Source organism: Apus apus, chromosome 2 (assembly GCF_020740795.1).
Source record: "Apus apus isolate bApuApu2 chromosome 2, bApuApu2.pri.cur, whole genome shotgun sequence".
Classification (NCBI taxonomy): Eukaryota; Metazoa; Chordata; class Aves; order Apodiformes; family Apodidae; genus Apus; species Apus apus.
In genome coordinates, this window is record NC_067283.1 from 116,535,191 (window position 1) to 116,559,073 (window position 23,883).

The 23,883-nt window shown below is 37.1% G+C and overlaps 1 protein-coding gene across 1 annotated transcript in view; it reads left to right on the forward strand.

The window, feature by feature from the left end:
• LOC127380806 (lipoxygenase homology domain-containing protein 1-like) overlaps positions 1–23,883 on the forward strand; it is a 141,586-nt gene extending 117,703 nt beyond the window's left edge. Inside the window, exons 34-44 of the mRNA XM_051610288.1 lie at positions 4,818–5,025; positions 6,686–6,745; positions 7,049–7,227; positions 7,793–8,015; positions 11,841–11,995; positions 12,129–12,204; positions 15,458–15,536; positions 15,756–16,041; positions 17,564–17,642; positions 21,077–21,152; positions 23,829–23,883. Of these exons, the coding sequence (XP_051466248.1) occupies positions 4,818–5,025; positions 6,686–6,745; positions 7,049–7,227; positions 7,793–8,015; positions 11,841–11,995; positions 12,129–12,204; positions 15,458–15,536; positions 15,756–16,041; positions 17,564–17,642; positions 21,077–21,152; positions 23,829–23,883 (1,476 nt within the window). The remainder of the gene's footprint in view (positions 1–4,817; positions 5,026–6,685; positions 6,746–7,048; positions 7,228–7,792; positions 8,016–11,840; positions 11,996–12,128; positions 12,205–15,457; positions 15,537–15,755; positions 16,042–17,563; positions 17,643–21,076; positions 21,153–23,828) is intronic.

The window sequence follows — 23,883 nt, forward strand, 5'->3', positions numbered from 1 at the left end:
TTCACTAATCATGTTGAAGATGGATGAACCACGATAATTGTAGGTTTACCAATATAAATTGGTACCAGAAATTGGTATTAAGTGGTACCAGAAACGTCTAATTATGCATTCACTGTAATTTCAATTAATTGATTTTTTTCATGTAAAGTTTTCTGGTGAATTTCTGGGTGACAATTTAACATAAAACAAAAACACGTTTGCAAAAATACATGAATTTAGGAGAAAACTTAGGGTTGGCTTTTTCAGATGCATGGAAAAACCCCATTTTTAAAGAAGCATTTGTACGGAACACAGATGACAAGATGTTGAGGTCACAGGCAAATGCACACTGTTCATCCTCCTGCTGAGCTGGGCCAAGACAATCCTGCTACCAGCGCTTGTTATCGCTGCTGATTACCACCCAGTGCTTCCACCCTTTAAGTCTGCTGGCACAGTGACATATATTCACCCTATCCAAATGTTTCTGAAGCAATTAATTTTGTTAATAATTTGAATTTTTTCACTTGATCTGTCTTGATAAAATTTGGCTGGAAAGAAGCTGCTTTTGTGGTTATGCTGGCACAGCTAAAAAGTCTGAAGGCTGACATCTCAGCAGAAGTTATATTTCTCATTTGTCTCCTTCTACAGGAATGTTCAGACACTGATTCTGATTTGGGCTTGGTGTTACAGGGCTTTTATTTTACCTCCCTATGCTATAACTCTAGTTTTCAGTGGAGTTTCTCCAGATTAACAAGTGAGATAAAAATAATCAGGCAGCAAATCAATAGCTTCATAGGAAAGGTCCTTTATCTAGACACTCTAACTCCTTTTCCAATAAAAGCCTATTAAAATGATAGTAACATTAGCAGTGAGGGAAATCACTTGTGCGTGCAGGTTGATAAAATTAAGCATATGGTGTGTCTTGACTTGCCATTTTCAGTTCTGCTGGGAATATCATCATTAACCAACCATCAAGCCACAATACTGAGCCTATAAAATGATTGGCATTTATAAAGGTAAATATTGCAAAAGGACTATTCAAATGCTTCTTCTGTTACAAGAGCTACTGCAACTGCTACAGACTGTGATATGTTGCCAGCACTGACACTGAAGAGCACTGAATAAAGCCAAACTGGGTGATAGGTTCAAAGGAATACTCAGAACTTGGGTCCCAGGATAAGAAGGAAAATTTGAAGGAAATCTTTAAAGGAATTAAGACAAATTAAACTTTAAGTAGTCTGAAAGGGTTGCTGGAATTATTATTTTTAACACTTTTTCAGTGCCTATGTTCTTATCCTAGACATATGAAAAAAAAATCCTGGTTTTGCTAGGGGAACTGTTCTGGGTCACAGAGGATGTATGGCTCTCACATTATCAGTCTCAGCTGCTCAGTCTTGGAAAACATATTCTTTCTCCAGACAGGGTTAGTTAAGAAAACTTAGTGGGCTGTACATACACACAAATTGCTTTAATACAATTCTGAGAAAATTCAATATAAGCTTTGCTTATATGTGTTATCAATACTTAAGGTACCTTTTCTCCATTCGAACCTAATCTGCTAGTAGTAACTAAAAAGTGATTAGCATGGAAAAGAAAAGTTTTATATTCTGTAGGTTTATCTCTCTTCAGTGTTTTTTCTCCCTCTCCCTTTCTCTTTTGCAGGAGAGTTAAGCCTCCAGTAAATGAAAAAGTCCCTGTTTGTAAATCAAATAAGAGAGTATCATGTGACATACAAGACCCATCAACAACTCAATTTTTTCCTATGTTTTATGACTAATCCGTGGTCTGAAATGAATCCAGAAAAATATGATCTCACTTTTAAAATAATTATTCAATTTATTAAAATTATAGTGAAATATGTGTAATAATCTGTCTGTTTTCAGACAGCTTGTGAGGAGAAAAGTGGATTGAATTTGGCAAAGAAACTATCTCTGACAAATTGTTCATCTAGCTCTACCAATTATACTTGCTGTTTTGCCTCTTTTTTTTGTTCTCTTGACTACCGTAAAGCTCATTACACCACGTAAATTTTCAAATGTACACATAAAGAGAAAATGTAATCTTCTCTGTGAAGTGAGTTTACCCCACTCCTCACAATTTCTAGTCTAGTTAATAGTTTTTCAATGATTTTTTTGCAGTTTATTAGAGGGTTGAATCGTTTGCAAATTTGACCACGGACTTCTGAGATTTTATGCGCTCTAAAATGAGCTCGTTAAAGCTGCACATTGGCAAATTTTGAAGCAATGTGTCTAATGGAAACTAAACATCAACGTTTTCACAAATGTTTATCCAGCCAATATACCTACTTTCAGAGGAAAAAGAATTTGGAAAACCTTTCATGCGCTACCTATGTAAGCAAACTTTCTATTACCTGTGGCTGGATTATCCAGCAGAACGTGCTGCCCCTGAGTTAAATATTTTCAGAAATATTACCACTAGGGAGAATGGTGTACAAATACTCTTGTTGATTTTTTTTCCAGTTTAATAGCATTTATTAACTGTCAAGCTTAGAGCAAGTCAGACCCAACTATCCTTTTGGAGACAGCACAAGTTTAGAAGTCTGCAGAATATTGTCTGTATTTTTCCTTTATTCCTAACTTTCTCTCCTTTCCAAAAGTGGATCACCAACAACAGATTTTTTTGGAGATGCTGATGATAGTGTCACTAATTAGTCCTCCTCTGGTGAACCCTCTTCTCTTAAAAAAAAATCTATTCTAACAAGTATTCTAATCTGATAAAAGCTTCCTTCTATGTTTCCAATAAAAGAAATAGTGCATTAACATAAGCATAAATGTTTGAAAGGACAAGCAATAATTTTCAAGATAAATTTTCAAATTTTGGTAAATTAAATTATTTCTTTACTAACAGAGACAGGGGGCTGTATGTTTCTTACTTATCTGTGTTTCTCACCCATCTTCTACCCTGTTTTTTTAATACATTTTATTTAATAAGTGTAATAAGCCATTCTATTTTATTCTAACATGATGCTGTAACTTAATACCAATTTACTTACTGATAGAATAAATCGGTCATCAAGCTCATGTCACAATTAAGAGAAGAGTTCAGATTAATTACATTTAATCATAAAATTAGTCCAAGAGGTAATAAAATATAATAGTGGTGGTGACACTAAACATTACTTTTTTTTTTACTTAACCATGGAAAACATGAAGAGGAGCCTGTTTCCTTGTAGTCCTGCAATCCATCTAGAATTTCAGCCTTTCCAATGTATTTGCTCTGCTGCCGAAGGACATAATTATTCTAAGAACCTTCATTTCCATCTTCTGCTTTTGCCAGACTAAATTCCCTAAGCAGCTGATAACCTTGACTCATCATTAGGAAGTATAGCTATTCAAGTGCCTCTTTAACACTTTTTGCTTAAAATAATCGTCAGCTTGCTGTTCTCATTTTCCCCCTTTCACATGATAACACAGGGGTGACAGTGCAGATGTGATGGTTACTTGATGCACTATAGCAGTTTTTGAATGACACTACCTTTCTGTCTAGAAGAAGCCACAGAGTAATTCAATGACAGGTTGGTGATCATTTTTAGGAAACTGTTAAAGGGTTAGTTCACAAACACACACATTCATATGTGCATATATTAATAAAAAAATGAGAAAGAAAGTTAAAGATAAGGCACCAAGACCAGAACTGCAGAAAAAAGTTTGAAACTTTTCTGTTTCCAGACATCCTTATTTTTTAAAATTTAATTTTATTTTTTTTTACTAGATGATCATATATAGTCTGCAATTTCCAGCTCTCTCTCTCTATATATAATTGTTATATATTAAAATACATACAACAATAAGTGGCAAGCTGGTCAGGCTGGTCTTGGACCTATGGTTGTTGAAGCAAAAGAATTGCTTTTCTCTATTTCATCTCTGCATAATCTTTTGATTAAAGATTATTGCTCTCTTGCTCTGGCTAAGCAACTCCACAGCAGATTAAGTTCAGAAGACTTCTCAGAACTCAAGTGGCTCTGATCATTATTGCCATCCAGTTCCCTCAAAAAACATCTTCATATCTTTAAATCATGCTGAAAATTCCATCACAAATAACTCTAGATTTTACCAGTTATCAGCCCTAATAGAAGCAAGATGATAATTCATAAGTCTATAAAGCAAAACAGGTGGAATGTCTCTATGCCAAGAAATGAATCTCTGTTTTCCAGCTGAGGAAGTAGGAGTAAGACTCAGAAAAAGCCAAAATCATGTATTGTGAAAATGTTTAATGTCTGATATCTCAGTGTTTTCGTTTCACGTTTTAAAAATATTGTGGACTTTTTAACTGGCAAAGAGTTGTAAAACCTATTTAAACATAGCTTTATCTAGTATTTTTCCTTTAATTCAATTACTTCTATTAAAATTAATCCTACAAGTCATTTGTCATTCTTTCCTATGAGAAAAAAATACTGTTCTGTGAGGTTCACTTCCACCCTTCTCATTCCCTGCATTTCATCACTCAAAATGGAACCCTCGTGTTTTGTTTTGTTGAGAGTAAAAGATGTGTAAAATGGTGTCCCTGTTAATCATTAAATGTGAAATTTGGGAAGGGAAATCTCTCAGGAAGTTAGCATGAGCAACTGATTGATCTCTTTTGGGGAACTGAGATGTACTAGCGGTAAAATGCAGAACCACAAAGGGAATACTGTTTAATGCAGTTTAGCATCTTTAAACTTGTCCTCACTGGTTCTTTTGATATTTATTGGAATAGTAAAAAAAATAATAATTTTAAAAAATCTTTATTTTCCCTCTCAATTTTGTATTTCAAAGTACACTATCAGTTTAGTTTGATGGTTCAATTTTCATGTGTCTTTTTCATTCTGAATTTTTCAGGTGGATGTTTTTCAAGTGGAAGCAGTAGATGTTGGGACTCTGCAAGGGTTGGTGGTTGAAAAAGGGAAAGGCTCTGACTGGCTTCTGGAGAAGATTATTGTGAAAGACTCAGCAGCTGCAGGGACAGAAACGTTGTTTATGGCTCAAACATGGCTAAAAGACAGACGTGGTGGAAAAAGATCTGCCTCAGTAACTCTGAATGCCACAGGTCAATATTAACTTCAAACTCTCATCTGCTATGAAATTAGTTTCAAACGGCAGAATGCAGCTATGTGATTTGCTTCTATAAACAAGTTAGGGTTAAAAATATTCCAGTAGACCATTGTCATTACACAGGGAACTAGGGTGTCTGAACACTGTTGATTTTTAGTACTATTTAGTAACTACTGTTTGCCAGAGGATAATTTCTGCTTTGTTACTCCAGACTTACAGAGGTATATATGGCAACAAATTTGACCTATTCTCTTTACAAATTGCCACCTCTCCAAGTCTTTCTTCCACCTTGCCACTTGGAAACATTTTTTTAAGCTTCGAATACTTCTGCCAGCTACTTGCCAGGCATAGTAAAAGTGAGGTAAATAGCAGGGCAAAGTACATTTAAGCAGTGGAGAAAATGGCTCCATTATATTCAAGACTGTTCTACATCATTTATGCCACACTGTTGGGATAGCTTTTGCCAGAAACTGGACATGCTTTTGATGGACACTCTGTGGGTAATAAGTCCACAGAGGAGCAGTTTGGACCCCAGTGCCTGTGACTGCACTCTTTGTCAAGACAAGAAGGGAACGTGCATCCTTCCTCCCTGTGCCATACTTCCAATACAAACACAATGTGGTGTGCACACTGCGAGGAAACCACAGCAACACCCCAGCCAGATGAGCAGGCAACCAAAGCCCAGAATGTACCTATAAGACTGAGCTATTTTTACTGATCCTGCCCCTAAGATAAGCAAATAGTATAGAAGAGTCCTTAGATTGCAGAAAATATTCTAGTTATTTTCCCCCTAACACCTAGGGCATCTCTGATCACTGCAGCAGCATTGGCATGATGATGCTTGTCCAGCAACAGCTTATTGACACTGAGTGGAATTCCAGTGCTATCTATTCCCTCTGCTTTATCAACTCTAACTTTGGATCATTTGAAACACAGAAAGAAAAGGGGGAAGCTGTTATTGTGCAAAAGCAAATTTCAGCTTTGTTTTAGATTATATTTTGAGACTTTTCTGAATAAAATATAGGAATATTTAGTCTATTTAAGCTTATATAACTTATTTTTATTATTATTTTTTAAAAAGGATGTTTATATTTCTGTCAGAAGGCTTTGATTTGGTAGAAGGAGCAAGTGTTCCTGTGAGATTTTTTTATACAACAAGTGGCAAATCCAAGCTTGGTTATGATCTCAAAAGAAGACTTTCCCTCTTTGTTTCTTGCCTCTGACTAATGTCTGCAAGTAGTTTTGGTCAATGTCAAATCCCAATGAAATCAATGGGAGCTGATACCAGTGGGAGGAGTATCAGCCCATCAGCCCCTAAAATGGGCATTAAAAACATTCAATTAGTTCTGATTTGTCCAGAGCTTAAATTGTATAAATGAAACAGAGATGTTTTAAAATTAAAAATAGTTGAATCTTTGTGTTACAACCATTTCACAGGAAAGGACCAGTTCCAGAGTGAGTTCATTAAGTAGGATGACATGTAGAAGACCATGCTTAAGTAGAAAATCACATTGTGCACTTCCTAGTTAAATCTTTAATCTAAATCATAAAATAGTCAGTCAGTTGCTTCATTAGAGATGAATACAGGCATTTGTTATCATTTAGACCCTGTTATACAGAAGTATTAATTTGGTCTTCAATCTTTTTTCAATTAGAAATTCAGGAGAGGAGAAGCACTTCTGCCTGTCCTTTAGGAAGAGAGCAAATGAATTCAGGTACAGCTGCTGCCATTACATTGACTGTTTTATTCATTAGTTCTGAAATAATAATGAGAGAATATTTTCGTCCCATTGCATAATTGTTCTTACTAGTACTGACAATATTTTCCTCTTTGTAATAATAAGAAACGACAATATACCTACAGAGCTGATCAGCACCTGGATGAAGTGCTTATATATTAATGTTCTCCATAAAGACTAAGATACATCTTAGGAATTTTTTCATAGGGGTTAACATGTGAAAAAAGAAACATCTTTAATAGTTTTTCTATTTTTATTTTCCTTATTTTTTTTTCTCAGAAGGCAGATGGAGGATTTATTTCACAAAACATCAAGAAGAAACAGAAACAGACTTTGAAAAGTTGTCAGAAAATATATCCAAGTTGGTTATGTTTTTTTATGGAAGCAACGGCAAGTCAAATCCAGTTTTCCTGGAAAACAAAGTGGAACATGAAGCTAAGAACCAACTCACATATGATGTAAAAGAATATAGATTTGTATATATTTACATTTTCTTTGAGTTTCCTTTTAAAGATAAATAATCATTTAATGTTGTAAATATTGCAGATATTATTGTTGAAATAGTCAAGAAAAGCGGAACTGGAATTTTTTGTTTCATGCCAGATTTCATTTTTAATGTTTGGCTTTCTTACACTCATGGTGATCAAGCATATTATTCTTTTTTTATTTCTTTTTTCTTTTTTGGTCAACAAAAAAAGTTGCAGTTAATAATGCATATCAGTTTCAATGGCATTAACATTAAGTAGTCACATTTAGAAATTGGTGCTGTATGTAATTTTAATCTGATACAATAATTGCAATGAATGCCCCTAGAGCATATAAAGCTAATATTTCCGTAAGTGCTTGCAGTCCATCTGGTCCTGCTGCCTTTGAACTCAATGAGACTTTTAGCACTGAGACTGTTTTAAATGGGGCTAAGTTTGTGCTGACTCCTTTAGAGAAAACTTCCTCGCTTCCTGTGAATTATCGATGCATATATCTGTATATCTCTGAATGCCAACTGATCATTTTGTTGCTTCCTAGATACATTTACCATCTGATTTGGGAATGCTTTATAAAGTGAGACTTGGTCTGCAGAGTTTGGAAAACAGCACATCCCAGTTGTCTCTCCATCATTTTAAAATGCAGAACACATCAACTCTGGATACCTTTAGTCTCACCATAAATAAAACACTTCCTCCGTCTCTTAATGGAGACAGATGGATTGAATTCCCAGTAGAGTGGCCATTAAAAGAAGCACTTTCTGGTAGGTATAAATCCCCTTTAAAGCAGAAGAGTGGTCCAGGAGGTTAACATGTCCTACTATTACAATTGAAACCTTTATCAAAACAGAAAATTTTATTGTCTTTATTTAATGATTCATAAAGTCTGGATAATAACTTAAAATGTATGAAGGAAAATACTATCCACTTGGCTTAATTCCTGTACCATAAAGTGGGAAATGCAATATTCATTATTATGTGCTACAAAGAATGTAAGAAATACCCCTTTCTTGCAATACTGAAATATTTCTACTCTCTTTTATTTAGTCCTCAGCTGCTCATATTACTGACATTAACATGATTTTTATAGCTCATTTACTATTAAGTGATTTTTTTTGTTTGCACATTTCAGAAAAATATCAACAGTAAATAACAGCTCAAAACTACAGACACATCAGCTTTACTACCTTCCTACACTTCAAATATTTCTGCCTGTTAAAATTAGCTCAACAATTGCCTTACATATGTCACATTTGTTAAGCAAAGTAAAAGAACTTTCACCTAAAAATCACCAAATCTTCCGTTTTCTTTTAATATGATGCTTACTGAATGCCACCACATGATAGAACAATTCTCAATTTAATAAACAGACCAAATAATTATATTCAGTATTCAAATAACTTGTGCCTGAGTTTTATGCAGAAAACAAGTTAGTTACCTGGGTAAAGAATAAGTCAGTTCATCCAAGGTGAGCTGAAGTAGGTGTTACATTAACCCCAATATATTTTGGATTGGAATTTATGGCCCAGTTTCAGTGAGGTGTTTGCCTGTGTATAAATACAACCATGCAAGAAATCTCAGTAGAATTAACAGGGGTTGAGAGGTTTTTTGCATTATGTCTGCAACTGACAAATTAATTTTTGTGTGTAGACTTCAGATTTTATAATGTTTAGAGATGTTATTTTCACTGTAAGACTTGCACAGTGTAGGTACAGAACAGGGCTTAATGGCTTTCACCTGATATACACAAGATGGAAACAAAGAGGACTTTCTGATTAACAAAAAGGACAGGACTGTGTGCCTTGCAAAAAAAAATAAACAACAAACCAACAACACAGCTGCTGTCACATGCAGAAGTATTTAGGGTACATATACAAGCAGGCAGAAACAATGAGAGAATGATACAGCGTGGGTGATAAAGGGGCAGTGAGACTGGAACCATAGTGACCTTAGTTCTGACTCAGGCTCTGTCACTGACCTCTTGGTTGAAAAAAGTCACTTCCCCACTCTTTGTTCCCTCCCATCCCCCCAATATTTTTCTTCTTTGTAAAACACGTTGAGATTAAGAGATCAAAAAGTCACATAAAATTAAATAGGTATTCTATTAACTATGTGTTTAGGTAAAAGAACAGACAAATGAAATAGCTTATCTCTGGTGCATTTCTTTATTTCCACATGTCTTTCTTTACACATTTCCAGAAGTCTTCAAGGAAACAAACAAACAAACAAACAAACAAAAAACAGGACAGTGAAAAAAGTGTGTTGCCCAAAAACTTTGCCATTTTATGTCCAAGACAGCTTTAAGCAGCTCCACAGCAGCAGGCACACATGGAGTTCAAAGTGAATCTTTACACACAAATTTTCAATTTATTGTGCAAAACAGATCTGCTTTTCTGTCAGCTTTCTAAATTGAATTTATTTTCGCTTTGGTTTTCTTTTTCTCAGCTAAAGCAAAACCAGTGTTGTGTTAATTGGAATGGAAAGCAACTGATCATAATCACCTGAGCCAGAAGACACGTGCTGTTAAATTTCAGATACAACTCTGTCATTCAGAACAGTGCCTTAGTATTTCATCCCTTATTTCTCTTCTCCTTTTTAAAAATTTTGTCCTTGATATTGGGATGAAGCATATGCTAACGGCTAATTGAAACCATCAAAACACAGTTGATAAAATACAGTGCAGACCCTTGAGATCTGGCTGTGCACACATGTGCCTTTGGGTGTATTAATGGGGAGAGAGGCCTCCAGCTGAGTATATACATAAATAGTTTATCTTCACTGTACCTTCCTTTGAGATGCTTATGCCTCAGGAATCCCCAGGGATGAAGTGTTGCTCCCTCTCACATACAGGGCTGTGCAGAAGGTGAATTTTGCAAAACAATTGAATAGTGAAAAGGTGAAATAAAAATGTATTGTGCTACTTTCAAATAGCTGATTATTTCCAGAAAGTTAACACAGAGTCATAAATCATCCTGAGATTCTGAAATCATTACGATTTTATAAAACAAATGGAGTTGTAACATTCATGTAAGTTATTGTTATGGCATGTAACTTCTTTTCAGAGACTTCTTTCATCTTTAGCCTCCTCCAATCTATTTAACCTTCTTCCAATCTATTCAGTATGCTACAGAGATAAAAGCTTACTTGCCCACATTTGCCCTGTGATAGCCTGATCCCACTACCAGAACAAAGATCACCATTTAAGCATTTTACCCCTCTTCCCTTGCTTACATTAGTCTCCTTCAATTACTCTTTGTTACACCATGTTGTCTGCTGGTTCTATCCACTGTATAACCTGATCCGAAGTTTTTTCAGCTCTGTCTTTAGTTGACTACAGTGCATCAGGGCCATGTTAAGCCAACAGATCTTACTTGCCTTGGCCAGTCTCACCTGGAACCTCCAGGCACGACAGACATAGAGTGTCCATTTAAGATCATGCCTGAGCTACATCAGAGATGCATCTGCTTCTAATCTTCTCTCTGACCCTGTGTTCTGGATGGACCCTGGACCTATGCTGCAGCCTTATTTTTAGTCCTGCCTCTCCCGCTGCTCTTTTCTCAACCACTAAGATGGATCCTAGATCTTTTTCATCTTTTTCATCCCACCTGCATCTGGGACTGTTGACAGTTCTGCCTGACACACGCACATGTTGCAGGACTGTCACCTGGTCAGTGAGGGCGCTGCCTGTGCCTTTGTCATGCTCATGTTATCTGCTTTACCTGAACTTGATCTTCTTGACTTCCAAAGGATGCAGGTAGTCTGTTCATACAGTCCTGTGTGGGATTAGTGTCTGACTGATCTAAGCTCTGAGCCACATCCTACAGAAGTCTTCTGCAAGGTCAGGATTTGTCCTCTTCTACTAGAGTGTCTGCAGGAATAAAAAGGAGATGATAGGTAGATGATTAAAAGAAGTAAATATGCAGAACTGTCACATCATTTGGTTCTATGAGTAACATGTAAATGAATGTAAACAGATGCTCTGTGTATGCATTTAATTTTAAAGGTGTTTAGGTGTTGTCATCTAGTCTTCAATTAAATAACTATAACCATTGCATAAATCAAAACCAGCACAAGGGGTGAAACTTCAGCTGAGATAGACTGGTCTTCCTGAGCTCTGTCTATAGTCAGTGGATGTGCTCCATCACATAAAGTTCAAAGCAGCAACATAGGTGGTCTGAATCACATGCCAGGACCCTCTCTCTCCACATCTTAGATGATAAAGTCTGAAGGACTTGTCTCCCTGGCTAAAGTGAGTCCTTGTAAAGAACCCAAAAGTGATTGATGAGTCTTAGACTTAACAGAATTTTATCTTAGGCATTCGCCATTAAAAAGGCAACTGACTGGAGTAATTTTTCCATAATGTGCTACTGCTACAAACAGCATAATGTATAGGCACGTTTTTCACAAGCTTTTCTCTAATTTAATGTAAAGTTGTTAGCATCACCAGTGTTTATAGTTGAATTGCACTACCTTTTTTTTCAAATGTTTGAATTTTTAATTATATCCGACTGCACCTGGCTATGTTGTCAAATAGCTGCGCAAGGCTGTGGCACAATCCTAACAAGATCTCTTTCTGCTTGATATTGCAGTGGTTACATATCATCTAACAGTATTTTCTAGAAATATTTTGAGTGAGAGAAATTTAGTGCGCATGACAGCGTGTATATATGGTACTCATGGTGACACAGGGGACAGATCCCTTCTCTCATCATTGCAAAATGTCCAGCAGGGACAGGACAATGAGGTACTCTTTCTTAAAGTACTATAAAATTTATGCTTTATTCCATTATTGTACTTCTTTTATATTATTCTCAAATCTTGCTATATGATTAAGTAATTTCAGTTTAAGATTGTAATACTGCATCATTTTATTTTAGTCATTTCTGGTTATCGTGGATGCTGTTGAATTGGGAGAACTGGACAAAGTTGTTCTTTTGATCAGCAGTAAAACAGGTAAAGTATTTCAGCTGCTCTCTAAAGTCATCTCAACTTCCTGGTAACGGCAATGAAATTCCTGCTGGAGTTATATGGTGATTAATTATTTTGGTTGTTTTTTCTAAAAGGTAATATTTTATAAAGTAAAGTCCTACATTTTTACACATTAAAATCTTTGAATCTAAAAGTTATATAATTATTGCATCAAGAAAGTACACTATTCCTTTCTATACAAGAAAGAAAACCAGAAAGTAAGATGAATAATTATATTCTGGAATTATTATAGGATCTATTAATAACCGATCTAGGAGAATAATTATAACTCACATAAGAAACTGGTACTGTTTAATTGTCCTTCTGTGATTCCATCACTTTCACTGTTTTCTACACTTGTTCTGTTTTCTCCCTGTGACATTTGCAAGGGGATTTTACCCCTATTTGCCAATCAGCAATTCTGTCACTTTAAAAATTCTGTCACATTAAAAATGTCTCAACTTTAACATCTCTTCACCTCATCTGTAGGATGGCTACCATGCTACTAAGGAATATTCAAATAACTAATTGTAAAGTTTTTGAAGCCCTTTAATGAAATTTGCTATGTAATTGCAAATAGTTACTTACTATGTGTTACAGCTGACAATTTTCACACACTTTCTAGGAAAACAAGGGTTCTATGTCTGCACTTTATCTCTGCTTTTTTTCTTTACCAATCTGCTGGCTCCTTATAATACCCTTTTAGCCATCCAATTCCAAACAAATGTGTATAGATGTCAAGGACACATGGCCAGTCAGCATGTAGGTACTGGTTGGCTGGTCAGCACAACCTGCAGCACAGCACGGTCTGCCTCGGCCACTGAGGGCTTCAGAGGGAGCATGGTGATGAGCTGCTGCCACTACAGAGGGAAAGGGAAGGAGAGGGACGGCCCAGGCACGCTGCAGTTGAGGAACACAGCATATAGCTCACTACTTTTGTTTTCCACAGCTTCAGTTGTGCAAGTTAACTACAGCCATCTGTCTGGCTGACAATCACTGAATATGGCAATTGCACTTTCCCAAGGGGCACCACAGTAAGCATGACTGGCAAGATTTTTCCAGTCAGGTTTGAAAACGCAATTCACGAAGGAGGAAATTTGGGGCTTTTTGGCTCTGTGTGTGTTAAGAAGCGAGTGTTTTGACAGATACAGAATGCATTTCTTCCAAGGGAGTTACTTAGATGATAAAGCACTTTAGATGAGTAAGAGTGTCCATACTTTATCTAGACTTGTTTGGACTAAGACTAGTTTAGACCAAGACTTGGAATCAAAAGCCCCCAAACACAGAAGCTTTTTAGTGTATGAAGTCAGATATACTTTGCAGGACTGGTCAGCTCAGGCAGAGTGTTGCTCTAATGCATTTATGCTTCTTCCAGTATCTGAGCAGGTTTTCAAGATCAGGTGGTTTGAAATCCTTTCTTGAAGCTTCTGACTCTCTCCATGAACTGTTCACGCAGGTCATGAGTGCAACACTATCTCCTGGACTCTCCTCCTGAAGCCTAAGCCTATTAACTCATGCTTCTATTGATAGAATTAAAGGGACTTGGGCAGTAGTAGAAAACATTGGGATGCAGTTTGCTAAGAGGGCTAAAGGGATAAATAATAGAAGGGAAAATTAATAGTCTTCATTACTTATTAGTGGCAAGAGGTTCAGGCCAGTGTTATAGACAGCATGTAACTGAAGGCCCCAGCAGAAAATTCAAAAGGAAGAGTAAGGCAGTTTTTCTCAAAGAGCAGAGACTAAGTTGCTGGACTTCCTTCACACCTGCTATCTCTCAAGATCCTCTTTGTGCTGCATGTGGAATGGAGCTCCAACCCCCTTGTCAACCAGTCATGGAGGAGGAAGTATCAGATACATATTTCTGCTCTTCCTCCTCAAATGTACATGCCTGAGTCATGCTGAGTCTTTTTCCATGTGCCTGTCCGAGGCAACAATATTCCTTTGCTTCACTAAGTGTTGTGGATCCTTATCTCTCTCCTGCCTGGCTTTCCAATAATGTTGTGGTTTGGGACAAGAGGACAACAAAAGGAACAGCCCCATGGCTGCTCACTCAACTCCCCCCCCTCACACACACACACATTGGGATGAGTAGGACAAAACTCCTGGGTCGAGACAAAGGACAAGGAGGGTTCTTCACCGATTAAGGTCCTGGGCAAAACAAACTCAACTTGGGGAAAGAATAATAATTTAATTTCACACTCATCAAACACACACAGGACACAGACAACACAAAGAGCAGGGCTTGCACATGTTACCCCACCCCTCCCTTCTTCCCAGGCCCAAATCACTTTGTTCCTGGTTTCTCTCCCTCCTTCCCCCCAGCGGCACAGGGGGACAGGGGATGGGGTTTAAGTCAGTTCACAGGCTGGTGGTTCCTGCCACGCCATCCTCTTCAGGAAGAAGGATTCCTTACAGTCCTTCCCTGTTCCTCGTGGGGTCTGTCCCATGGCAGAGAGTCCTCCATGAACCTCTCCCTTCCTGAGTCCTTCCCACGAGGTCCGGAGTTGCTCCAGCCTGGGCTTCCCACAGAGTCACGGGCTCCTTTGGGAACAAACTCCCCTGGCGCCGGGGTCTTCCACAGCTGCGTAATCAGAGTCCACTGGCAGCAAATCCTCTGGTCACAAAATCCAAGTCCACTGGCCACGTTCACCCCTCCTGGCGCCTTCAGGGATTGTTCCACCACGTTCCTCCATGAGTGCAGGGGGACAGCTGCCATCTCACCATGGGTTGCAGGGAAACTTCTGCTTGGGCACCTTCTTCCCCTTCTTCCTCACCAACCACCAGCACCGCTCTCCTTCCCCAGCAATGCTCTTCTCTCCCAGCGGCTTCTCTGCTCATGTGTTAATGTTGATTATTTCATCTGTTAATCGCAGAGGTGCACCTGTTGTCCCTCTAATGGTTCCTTGGATGGGTTTTGGAAGCAGGAAAAGCTTCTCAGCTTCTTACCGGAGCCGCTCCTGGGGCCCTTCCCCCGCTACCAAAAAACCCACCAAACCAAACCAGAACACTAAGACAAAGGAAATGCTTACTTCTGAATTTCTAAGTTGAGTTTTCAGATAGGAACAAAATAAAGGTTGTTATGATGATTCCAGGATTTTTAAGTCAATTCTTGGTATTCATAAATAAAATGATAAATGTTTTTATATATTAGGAATGACGCTATATTATTAACAACAGACTCGACCTAATTCCTTGAAATGCAGTACAGCATTTTCACTAGACTTTATATCCTTTGTAGACTGCAAACTGGACATTAAAAAATTGCATTTGAAAGAAGCTGTAAAGGAGCATCCTGTCTATGTATTTGAAGTGAATGAGTAAGTATATTAAGTAAAGCCAGTAATTTTAAAGACATTTTCATAGTATAATAGTGGAAAACACGTGCATTGAATTAAAATGACTGTGACAGAGTGGTTCAGTCAATGCATATTTAAAAAATAAGTCCATCTTTAGCTGTCTCACATAAATTAATAGGATTTTTTTGATTTAACTTTTGATTTGCTCACCACAAAAACATATGCGGTATTGTTTTTTAGGGCATTTTTTGTGGATGCAAAGAAACCAGAAATACAGAGAGAAATCCCGGTATCTTTTGTTATTAGAGGAGACAAACAAAAGAATGACACAGATAACAACTTACATGAAGAAGGAAGCCAAGAAAGAAATCTGACAGAGTATACTATTAAAGTATACACAAGTGACAAAAGGGGAGCAGGGACTGATGCCAATGTGCATATTATTTTATTTGGCAGCGATGACAAATCTGAGGTAATTCAGCTCTCTCAGCCACTGGAGCACCAAGACCCCTTTGAAAGAGGAAAAGTGAGTACATAGATTTTACAGGATGTATCCATTTCTGGCTTGGGATAGCAAACTTAAATCAGGGCAAGCTCTTTACATAATTTAAGGCATTTATCCTCTTTTTCACATCACTAGATGAGATATTGTCTCAGCTATGTCTGTGTTTCACCTTTTCACCAGAGTAATCAAGGAACATTTTACTTCTAGAATATCTAAATTACTCTGTTGCTTTTCTCTTAGTCCCAAACATAGCAACACATTGCATCCACTCATCTGCCCAGCTCTGCATTTCCTTGATCTGAAATGCACAACAAGCATTGCCTGTTCACACACATGCAATATCCCTTGCTGTTGCACAAACTTCAAACACTGTGCTTGAGAATACAACTTACATCCCATCATTTTACTTTGCCATGGAAACTGATGCTGTGAGCCTCCCTGGATGTATAAGCTTATAATCAGATGAAATGGAACCATGCATATCAACCTGATTCTGTTATCCATCTTTAGCTTTAGGCTACTCAGAGACCCCTAGTTCAGATACAGACATTTGCATACGAATGCCGATTCTCTGCATGGTGTGCTGGTACCTTAGCAGAATGTTCTCCTACTTTCATAAACACATTACTCTGGCAAAGTAATTACTCCATTTGCTCACCACCTGTGCAATGGAGTATAATGATGGTTACCCTTATGTAGCAAGAAATAAATATATTTTCCATATCTTTCTCCTGTGGATTTCTTGAAAGGTAATGACTGAGTAATTAAAACTCCAGTTAAAACATCTTCCTTATGAGATCTACCTCATTATCTCCAGCAGTACTATGCATCTTTTTACTTGTAGTTGGTCCAAGTTTCTTCAGCCAAGATGTCTGTGAATTTCTAAAATATCCTGACCTGACCCATACATTGTCTTCCATAGTGAGGAGGTTAATAAATCTAGTTACCTACAGGCACAAGGAGCAAGAGGGTGTCTTGAGTAGTACTTCTTTTTGTCACAGGACATACCATTGCTCTTTGAAAAAGGAGAGTAGGTACATAGAATTCCTTTTAGCAATCCAGCTGAGTCAATGGGTAGCCAGTGTCTTATGAAAAACTGGTCTCATAAAAAAAATAAATCCGTCATATGAAACAAAGTAATATTTTCAATTAAACTAGATAATCTTTGAGAGAGTTAATGCTACATATCATGAACTTCTTTACTTTTTATGCTCTTGAACTTACATTTCTGCATCGTTTACTGAAAACATTTTAAAAGTCTGTATAGGTTGAGAATCACAGGAGAACAAAAATATTTTCCTGGTATATGAAAGTCAGGGCAGAGGTAGAGATTGTCCTAATATATGTTGAGAAGTGAATCTTTCATGTTTAAATGGAGACCTATTAGGAGATAATTTATATCACAGATCTTCAGTACGAAAAAAACCCCTTTTTTTAAATTCCTATTATCACATTTGAATTAGTCTCAGAACTAACTCAAATAAATGTGTGAGTCTCCAGGCACTGGTATATTATTTTTAATAACTGTATGTTAATATTACAGGTTGATACATTCAAGATTAAGACAAAAAGATTAGGAAACCTACATTCAATTGAAATTGGTCACAATGGGAAAGGATTTGGTAAGTATTCTGCATGCGTTCAATAACATTGTAAAAATCTTCTGCTTAAAGATCTGCCTGACATTTTTAATGGTTTTTGAAGTCATGGTACTGCTACAGCTAGCTAATATAAATCTGTATACAAATGAGGTAAGTTTGACTGCTCTTGCTTACACCATTTATGTCTGGATCACATCTACCATGACTTTACCTTGATTTTTATTTTTTTCTAAGGGCGAAGGGATCTAGTTAGCATAAACCTCAAAAGGTTTTGTCCTTCAAATATTGCTCAGCCAAGACTCCTATTACATGTCTAAATGACATAGAATTGAATTTTCAAACTGCATGCTAAACTTCCCATGCTTTGAACATTATCTAAGAAATGTTGGGCAAGTCTGGGTCTCTGCTCAAAGCTTCCTCTGACTCATAGATGACTTTTCTTCTTGTAGAAGTTGAACTACAAGGAGAACAGTACTGTGCCCCAGGTCTTGCCCTGTTGTAAAGTTAGGATGTGGCTACAGTGTACACCCACATATGACAATGAAAACTGTTCCTATGGACAGTGTTCTACACATAATCTCTAAACTCTGAATTAAAAAATATATACATATATATATATATATATATATATAGGAGCCCAGGGCACATAATCGTTTTAGCTTACATTTAGTGGTGCTAAAAAACCCTAGAGACAGAAATAAATGTCTTCCCTATGAAAGTGGTGAGGAACTGGAACCGGTTGCCCAGGGAAGCTGTAGAATCCCATCCCAGGAAGTATTCAAGGGCAGTTTGGATGGGGCTCCGAGCAACCTGATACAGTGGGAGGTGTCATTGCCCATGCAGGGGGTTTGGATCTAGATGATCTTGAAGGTCCCTTCCAACCCAAACCATTCTATGATTCTATGGTTCTGTGAAATATATAAACAGAATGCAAGCAATGTACAACTTGAGTCCAAAAGGTCTGATGGTATTGAAATATTCTTGTCAGATTAATTTTGCTTAACCTATCTGAAAGATATAGGTTTAGGTTTAATAAAACCTGATTTATCTAATGCACCAGCTACTATTGGGTGGCTAGAATTTATCACATCCAGGATGAACCAAGAAAATTCTGCAAATAGCAGTTCCTATTTCTGCAATGATTGAACAGGCTTTTTTTTTTAATCTTTTTTTTTTTTTCCCCTAACTACCCAGTCATATGATGGTATTGAAAACTCAAAAAGAAAATACAGTCCTCCTGCTGACTTTCATCTCATTTGTGTTAGCTGCTGTGCATGCACACAATTCAACTTAAAACTGATCTGGGAAGGAAACTCCACACCCACAGACTTTTAGCACTCTGTTGAACAGAAGGCTGCTGGGGAAATACAGCTTGAACTTGTATTTCCTGTGTCCCGATCTATCAACAACATGATTATCATAGAATCATAGAATGACTTCGGTTGGAAGGGACCTATAAAGGTCATTTGGTCCAACCCCCCTACAATAAACAGGGACATCTCACACTAGAACAGATTGCTCAGAGCCCCAACAAGACTGACCTTGAGTTTCTCCAGGGATGGGACCTCCACCACCTCTCTAGGCAACCCATTCCAATGATCCACCACCCTCATATGAAAGAACTTCTTCCTAATGTCCAACCTAAATCTACCCTTCTCTACCTTGAAAACATTACCCCTTGTCCTATTGTTACATTTCCTAGTGAACAGCTCTTCCTCAGCCCTCTTATAGGCTTCTTTCAGGTATTGGAAGGTTGCTATAAGGTCCCCCCAGAGTCTTCTCCTTTTCAGGCTGAACAACCCGAACTCCCTCAGCCTGTCTTCATCAGGGAGATGCTCTTATGCTCCTCTCTGTGTCCTGGTCAACATTTCATAGCAGTTAATATTGCCTTCCTAGCACAGCTAATGTGTATTGATTCATCTTACATCTATTATTACTTTCCTCTAAATTTTTCTCTGAAATTATCTCCAAGTAACTTCTGTCACATCAGATGTAACTCTTGCATGCATCCTCAAATGTTATACCTCTTTGAAATGTTTCATCTGTTTGCTAATCTTTCCTACCTACTTCCAGATATCTCCATACCTGGAGATTGCAGGGAGGTCTGTTGGAGTTTTGTCAATAAAAGATAAAGCATTAGATTTTAAACATTTAAAGAGAGCAAATATGCCTTTGCATTCATTTGTAAAGTGCCGTGTAAATTTGAGAGACTGTATATTTTTATTGCTGATAATCTTGACACTGAATTACAGAGATTTCATGAAAGGTCATAAATTCCAAGTAGACTCTGATATATTAAACCATTCACAAGATTTCATTAAAGGAGTTCCAAAAGTACCTCACAATATCCAGAAATTACTCTTGTGGATTGAAGAGGAAAAATGCAGACACCTTTATGACCTAGTTATATTAGCTAATTGTTTGAAAATGTCCCTAAAAAGTGAGAAACATCACTATGCCTTTATGTTTTACCTAAATTGCTACATTTTGAAAATATTTTAATATATTTTTCCTACTAACAAATATTTGTATAGGTTTTAGCCTACTTAGTACTTTGTTCAAATATTTGAAAACCAAAATAATTTGTTAGAATATAGTATTTTATCTCTTGGACATGCAAAGAATAACAAAAGGTTTTCAACAGTATGATCCTAATTATTTTTTAAATGTTGTCATTAAGTATTTGCATTGGCAAACAGAACTAAAGATGCCAGCACAAACATTGTGTTTCTTTAATAAAGTTTTAAAAAAATATGAATATTTTAATATCATATGAAATAAAGTTCTACTGAAGAATAACAAAGGTATTTTTCACACAACAAAACAGGAGACTGTAGCAGATATTAAATACATTCTTAAAGCTAAAACAGATATGAGTGTTGGCCTAAATGGAAATGTTGTTCTGAATCACTCCTGCAGCAGAAATATGGATATGAGCAGCACTCAGATTCAGCATTTGATGTATATAAATATATTAAGTAGAAAGGAATTACAGAATTTTAATTTTCCTATTGTTTAAGGGCTTGGGTTATCGTTACAGAAATTACATATATTGATAAAGTCTGTTTTTATTATTTGCTGAACACTGAAAATCAAAGCTCACCAGGGTGACCTTCAGAGTATCAAGGAGGGCAAAATGGGATTTTGAGAACATATTCAATATTACCACACACTGTTTCATTTGTCTTGCTGTCCGTTCTGTTCAATGTGGAAAAATGAGTCAAGTTAAAATAAAAATCTTTCCTTATCTTTCTGTCAAAAACATCAAAGACCTTCTCTGTAAAACTGAGAGAAGTTGGTAATAATTTTAGTTATCTGCACTTCAGTTTTATTATTGATGTTGAAGACATTTGGAAATACTGAACCACACAGGGTTTAGAAATGAAATCAGAAACCTTTCTTATGTTTTATTTGTGTTTTGCTTATATTAAATTTGCTCTTTTTTCCTTCTGCAGCAAGTGGCTGGTTTCTGGAAAAAGTAGAAATCACAGATGCATCTCAGAATTCATTGTATTGCTTCAATTGTAACAGGTCAGTAGATCAACTCTTCATCTGTAGTTGCTGTTTTCTTTGTAACACGAATTAGTAGTAGTCTTTGTAGTATCTCAGTTATTTCTCTTCTGGTCTCCTAAAACAGTAAAAGTTTCTCAACCATTCTCTGTTCCCATCAGTCCACCCTAAGTAGCTTTTGAACCCTTTGGCCAAGTTCAAACTAATTTGTCAGAAGAATATTTAGAAGACACTGTATATTTTTTCAAGTTATTAAACCCGGGTGACTGTAGGAGGAAGAGACACAGCTTAGTGCCTTTGCCAAGAGAAGATATTAGCGTGCCATTTTCAAGAGGTAGAAGCCGTCTGGTGAACCATTACACAAGTATTAGTGCACATGTGTATCTGACTAACACATAATGGGTATGCAAACTGGCATGGAATCAGAACTATAGGATGGTGGGAGGATGGTAGGATATGGCAGTATAGATACAAATCTGGAGAGAGTTTTATTTTATTCTGCAAAAGCAATATTAAGATCCTTCTGTTTCAACGTCTGCTTAGTAGGGGTCTCAGATGTTCAGCAAATGGGGTGAGGATAAAATAAACCTTTTTACAAGGTAATGGAAGAGGATAATGATATAAATTTAAACATTTATTTGGATAAAGAGGTGCTGGGATAAAGGGGTTTGAATATACAAAAAGAAAATCCTCCTGAGTCTGCATCAAACTGAAGCAATACATCTTCAGAAGTTGGAAACTGAACTGAAAGATATGTTTGGAGTGACTGTTCACTGCAGTATACATTTTGCAGCTTAAAGCACTTCAGAGTAAACAACAGAAACACACACATTCATGTCTTTCTATGTATAAAATACATTTTTATGCAATAATGCATCTGGAGAACAGACAAGTGTGAAAACTTACAAGTTCCCTATATCTAAAAAGAGGGATGTGCCCTGTTGGTCTGAAAACAAAAATGGTAGCCAATAACATTAATTTTATCCTTCCCTTAAATGTCTCTGTAAACTCGACAATGCATGGAAGCCAAACTCCAGTCCTGAACCCAAAAAAGCAGCAGTTTTTAGTCTAAGCCATGAGAGTGTGTAGCCATTACAAAACTCAAGACCATTAAGCTTCTTCCAACAAAATTAAACTTCCCTTCATTAAACTTCTTCCAAACACATGCTCAAGTTCAGTCTCATCTTCTGGATACCTAAGTTTAGGTTAGTGGGCAAAAGTCCTTAGACAACAATATCACTCGAGTGTGCAATAAAATCCATAAAAGGATTTTCAGTTGATGTCACTCCACCTCTTTTGCTTGTAAGAGTTCTCAGGCCACACCAGTCAGGGGAAGATTCTTGGAAAAAAGTTTGTAACGAACATTTTTTTCCGGAGATTCCACACACCGCCCCACCCCCCCCATTTATATAAAGTGTTATGGTAAAAACACAAAGGTATGTAAGAGACTCATTTGGAGCAAGAACTTGAATCACATCACTGATGTAGCAGAGTGACTGTCACAGATTGATTCTATAGACTGCTAACTTGGGTATTGGTAACTAGGGCATTGACAGGGACCTTGGTGGGTTAGAGTCATGTCCTTACCTTAATGTATACCTACTTACTCAAAATAGAACAATTTCTCTAAAAGAGATTTGGTGGGGCACTCCAGAGTAACCAGTGACCCACGGGTTATCGGGCACTCCTTGGATACAGAAAGCTGTCAGTTCATATCCCTGTTCTGTCTCAGACATGGAGCTTCTCATCTCATGACCTGTGGTGCAAATAGAGAATGGGTTCCTTCTCTCACAAAGAAAAGACTCCTGATAAAAATGCTGTCTCTAAAAGATATTAATTATTGAGCAACCTGAAAGGAGGTGGGCACCCCTTAATAATTTAAATGCCTGTTGTCTAGCTTACATTTCACACCTTTCCTTGGCTCTGAGAAGTCCATGAGCAATTTCATCTGCCAAGATTAGTCATGTTTCAGCCTGGAATTGTTTAGCTTCAGCCATATCTCCCAGCTCTTCAATGTTGTAACTTCAGATGTGAGCTACATGAGTGCTATGCCAGCTGGGAATCCCTTCCATACTAACTCCTTAGTAGGCAACACATCAGCCAGTCCATCATAAGCCTTGCAAAATGTTAGAAGCTTTTTAATTATCTTTGGAAATTAATATCGGTGCCTCCATGGTTCCAGTTAACATCAATCTGCTTTGGAATCAGGCTTGTCTCCCATATAGTCAAGACTAAAACCTCCATAGACTGTTACAGAGCAAGGTTCAGGCCCACCATACAACTCAGTATTTTGTAAGCCAACAAGGAGGTAGGAGAAATAAACAGTTTCTGAAATGAAATACATGAACAATAACTTGCTATCACAGAACAGGTTTCCTTACTCTAAATTATCCAGTTTTTATGCCACTCAATGAAACAATCTTCTTGTCAAGTATATGACCAACAAATAAAATGAACATGTATTTCATAAATGTAGTTATAAAGTTAATTTTACTTTTAAATTATGCATGTATGAATACTAAAAAAAAAATATAAATCACTATTTTCTTCAGGTTGGTTACTGCTTTTGTATGCATTACCAATGTAAAAACTCTCCTAGAAATTCAAAGGCACAAAAGGAGGGTCTCACAGCTTATGGGTTTATTAAGTTTTATGTGTGCTGTATCTCTGACAGGTTTCTATTTTTTTTTCCTCAAGGTGGCTTGCTGAGGATGAAAGTGATGGACGCACTGTAGTGCAACTTCATCTATAG